The sequence below is a fragment of the Pieris napi genome, chromosome 15, assembly GCF_905475465.1.
Source record: "Pieris napi chromosome 15, ilPieNapi1.2, whole genome shotgun sequence".
In the NCBI taxonomy this organism is placed as follows: domain Eukaryota; kingdom Metazoa; phylum Arthropoda; class Insecta; order Lepidoptera; family Pieridae; genus Pieris; species Pieris napi.
In genome coordinates this window covers 762,848-767,914 of record NC_062248.1, presented here as the reverse complement: position 1 = coordinate 767,914, position 5,067 = coordinate 762,848, and the positions used below count along the sequence as shown (strand labels likewise).

The 5,067-nt window shown below is 31.1% G+C and overlaps 1 protein-coding gene across 1 annotated transcript; it reads right to left on the bottom strand.

The window, feature by feature from the left end:
- Positions 1-489: 489 nt before the first annotated feature.
- On the bottom strand, positions 490-5,052 carry LOC125056824 (protein Spindly-like). Its single transcript, XM_047660124.1, has 5 exons — positions 4,259-5,052; positions 4,095-4,183; positions 3,492-3,606; positions 1,902-2,034; positions 490-773 (listed from the first exon to the last, which is right to left on the bottom strand). Exons 1-5 carry the CDS (start codon positions 4,929-4,931, stop codon positions 551-553), a joined length of 1,233 nt encoding a protein of 410 aa, XP_047516080.1. The 5' UTR covers positions 4,932-5,052; the 3' UTR covers positions 490-550.
- Between the last annotated feature and the right edge of the window lie 15 nt (positions 5,053-5,067).

The window sequence follows — 5,067 nt, the reverse complement described above, 5'->3', positions numbered from 1 at the left end:
AAGACTAAGACTCCATTTCCAAAGTTCCCTAGAAACTTGAAATCGCGTTAGGAAAGCGTTGTCGTGTGTAACAATGTCTTTTCTAACGCCCAGTAAAAGTACTAGTCCGTACTGTACTGTAATATTATCTATGTTGTACGTCAAGAATAGTGCTCAAAACAGAATAAACTTTAAAGTGCTGAATAAATTATTTTTATCTAGTTGTAATCTTTAGTTTAGCATACAAAGATACCTCAGACAGTAGATTGAATCTTGTAATAAAATCATTTATAAAAAGCAAATAAACGGGAGTTTATGCAAAGCAAAGGGCATCCCTCCTAAAGATTCTAAAATCTTCTCCTGAAATAAAATGTGGTTTTGTATAGCAGTTCCTTTGGATTATTCGGGATAGTAAAAGTCGAATATAGAATTCATTTATCACAGTTTATTATGAAATTATAAAAAATACTAATTTGGCATTTAATTGTTCTTATAAATTATTTTTAAAATTTTTAAATGCGGATAAATGTACGAAAAAAACAAAAGTACATTTTTTCAATTTGACTAGCCATTAGGTAAACGCCACTTTCTTTTTGACATCCGACTTCTTAATTTCTTTAGCCGGCACTCTGTATATTGAAACTTCGCTCTTGTCATTGTCATTTTGGGGCGACTGCTTCTGTGTTGATGTTAAAAGAGCTACTTTTCTTCTAAGCTCTTTGATGAGACCTGTGCTGGATATCCTGGCTGGGGTTTGAGCCATTAACTCGCCACGAAGTAGTTCACATTCTGACCTAAAAATATCAAAATTTTATTTAAAAATATATGTTTTACTAGCCGTTTCGCGCCCGCTTTGCTGGACGAATTAAAATAAATTTTATGTTTCATTATTCTTCTTTTTAACTTCCCGCTAAGAAAATTGAAATATTTCGAAAATCGAGTTTTTAACAGATGTTGACGTTTTGCGGTTCTAGGAAGCCTCTTTTGTTTTTATTAGCGGGAAAAATTTTCATAAAAGTAAAACAGAAATAAAAAAATGAAGGAACGTTGGAATTATATAAAAAATAAATAGCCATAAACCATCTAGGAAAAATTTCGCATCGAATGGTGGTAGTTTCATGTCGATACGATTAGTGGTTTAAGCGTGAAAGAGCCTCAAACGAACACCATTTTCTTTTTATATATATAGATTAACACGTTGTATGATGATATAACGTTGTAAGGGAACGTTAGATGCGTCATTAAAAGAAAACCATCAATCTCTTTCTTCGAGATGTTTGTGATAAAGAGATTTAGTGGATACTATTTATTTAAGAAAAAAAGGTAATTTATACATAAGCTTAGAAAACGCCTGTAATTTTTTACCGACACAGTTGCTTGCGTATTTTGGGCAATGCGTAGTAAACGAGGTAGAAAATTCTTAGTTAAAAAATGGTAATAAAAATTACTAAATTACTCCAAAGCAAATATTTAATCTAGATATATGTATATGTTAAAACTAAGGTCATTTTGTAAGACGGCATCATAGATTAGGAGTAAGAATATCTATAGTAAAAAAGAGACAAGTTTTGGAGATTTTGTCAAATATCGATAAATACGATGTCAGTTTGACAGCTTGAACAGATTCTTTACAATTATAAAATTATGTTTCTGATAAATTCCAAATACATTTATGGAACATTGCCTAAGTTTTCCAGACAAAAACATATTTTTAATAATAATATAACTATTCAATTTTGAATATATTTCATTCTAAGAATATGTACCTACTACATAAAAAGTTATTTACTTATAAATTTTTTGTAAATGCAGTCTGTATTGTTTGAAAGATTTATTATTGTTAGTAAACACGTGCGTAGGTATTGTTACAATTTGTCACAATTATAAATTGTTTAAATAAAAACCTTACAACTTAAACTTACTTCCAATGATTAATCAGCTCCGGCAGCCACCCTGGCGTAGTTGGATCAGCAGGTTTCGCAAACCAATGGCACAACTCACGTCGATGTCTCTCACACAATGCTTCTAGTTGTGTGATGCGATCTTCATAGCTATCTGCAATCCAGATACTTATAAAAATATAACGTATATAACTTTCCATTGTGAGTAAAATAAAGTTTTCCATCAATAAATGCATTAAAGTGTGTCCAGGAGCAATGAAAATGTCAAGAAAACCTTCCATACATTATCTATGGGACATGTATTGTTTTACAAGTTGGATGTGTAACTTTTTGTATATAAATATAATATAGCTATATATATAGCCATATATATAATAGAGCTATATACAGGGTGGCCAAAAAGTCGTGGATCAAACGCAAATAGGGGATAGATGAGGTCATCAGCGGCAAAAAATTGTTCTACGGGAGGTCTCTAAGGTCAACCCCTGCAGAGTTATGATTTATTTTGGTTTTTATATGAAAATTGACTTTTTTTTACTAATTCTTATTAAAATTCGAAAAAATCTACACCTGAATTTTTTTCATAATATCTACTAGATCGGTACTGATGAGTTCTTGCGTTAGACATACTATTTATAGTTGTTTATTGAGTGTATTCAAGATAATATTAAGTTATACGATATAATTTTTTTTCAAATCATAACTTTTTGTTTATTTCGGACCCCACTGTGAAAAAAAATTACTCTACCGAAAAGTGACCCTGTACTACAAGTTTTGGCGCATTTAATATGGATTCTGAAAAGGTATTACACATGGCCATGAGTCGCTCTAATATCTTTCTGGGACGAAAAAACAACAACGATTCGGACTTATGATAGATTATTTACCTACCTGTGACCAGTACTGTGTGAATCGGACTAGATTAAAAAAATTGGACAGATGGCTGGAGGGTTACGTAGGAATTTGATTAGACGGTGCAAATTAAGTATCATGGTCAGAGTCAGGAATTTTTAGCATATTTTATTGTAAAATATTTTGTTTCCTACAAACAACCATTGAGAAATAATTGTTTTAATACAATTATTATTTCACAATCGTTGTTTGTAATTCTTCCTAGAAAGATATTAGAGCGACTCATGGCCACGTGTAATACCTTTTCAGAATCCCTATTAAATGCGCCAAAACTTGTAGTACAGGGTCACTTTTCAGTGGAGTAATTTTTTTTTACAGTGGGGTCCAAAGTAAAGAAAAATTTATGATTTGAAAAAATGTTATATCGTATCACTTAATATTATCTTGAATACACTCAATAAACAACTATAAATAGTATGTCTACCGCAAGAACTCATCAGTACCAATCTAGTGGATATTTTGAGAAAAATACAGGATGTAGATATTTTCGAATTTTAAGAGGAATTAGTAAAAAAAAGTCAATTTTCATATAAAAACCAAAATAAATCATTACTCTGCAGGGGTTGACCTTAGAGACCTCCCGTAGAATAATTTTTTGCCGCTGATGACCTCATCTACCCCCTATTTGCGTTTGATCCACGACTTTTTGGCCACCCTGTATATATATAGCTAAAATAAACTACTATTTTAAGAACATACTTATTAATTCTCTATCATAATGAGAATTGGCTCCAGCTTGCTCCTCCCAGATTGTTTGCTTCTCATGCAAGAGAGTCTCAATCTCTGACTGTCTGCTTGCTATCTCTTGGCGCAACTGAAAATTGTGAGGACAGTTCAAATTTTAACGAGGGATTGTTCATTTGAAAATGACTTATGTATTCAAAACACAAACACACTATCTCTTTAGACTAAGCCTATGCAATTGTCAAATATACAATTAAAATTCCTAAATTGTATTATATTAAAAATATTACAACAAAGAAAATAAAGAGATTGTATTAATAATAAAAAGAAAATTAATAATTATAATTTTTTTTACCAAAAAGTCTAATTATTCTATAATATAGTATACACAACAGAGTAATTTTCTTTTAGGTAGACAAGGAGATTTTTGTCCTTGAAAGATGTTGTCAATGTTACTTTCTAAGAGCCACAAGGTTTCAATCAAGCTTGTATTTGTAACCTTATGGTATTATGGCATTACATATTTCAAATATGTTTAAATAATATAGGTATTTCAAGCAGTAAAACATACTGCCTTATGACCCATCAAGTTGAAAGATAAATAACCGAATCATATACCTTTGTATTACTTTGTTTCATTTGAAGAATATTTTTAGCTATTTCTTGTCGTTTATCATCTACCTCAGCAAATATTGAGTTTCCTTTAGCTGAAAAATTAAATAGAAATATAAAACTGATAAGAAATAAATAAATTATAAATTTTTTTATAAATAAGACTTTACCTAGTGGTTGCTCCCCTGAATCAACTTGATGGAGCATAGCTTTAATTTCTGCTAGCTCGGCTAATGCCACTGCTTCATTGTCATTTATACTCTTTATTTCTTCTCTCCGCATATCTGCAGCAGCACGCAATTCATTTATTTCAGTTACAAGTTCCTCAAACCTCATTCGCCATGACTCAATTTCTAACCTTGCTGCTTCTATCTCTGCTTTCACGGAAGCTGCTTCATGTGTAACTGATGATAATTGTCGTTGTATCTCATCAACTTCTTTGGTGTCACGCTCTGGAGTGGTTCTACATACTATAGCTTTCTCTTCCTTCAACCGACGATTTTCATTTTTTAATCTTGTAATTTCAGCTGTGTTACGATCGCATATTTCGGACCCTTGATTTTGCAACATCGTTATTTCCTCTTGCAATGTCGAAATTTGAGAAAGAATTTCTTGTCTTTGTTTTTGTTCCTCAAGCTTGCAAGCCTCCAAATCTGCTTGCAGAAAACTTTGCATTTCAAGTGAAGTTTGATAGGTTCTTTTTGTTTCGTGAACTTCTTGATTTATTGCTTCATAGTTACTAGTAAGTTCATCGTATTGTTTTTTTAGTAAATTATATCGTTCACTTAATTCATCTTCTGATAAATCTGCTTCAGTTTTGTTACTTATACTGGATTCATCCATGGTTATCGATAACGTTAATATTATAGACTTAAGATAACATATGAATTATGTATACTATTGAATATTGATCCTCAAATTTAAATTAAAGCGGTTAAGAATATTTAAATTTAAAATTTCATTCACAGATATATTATAT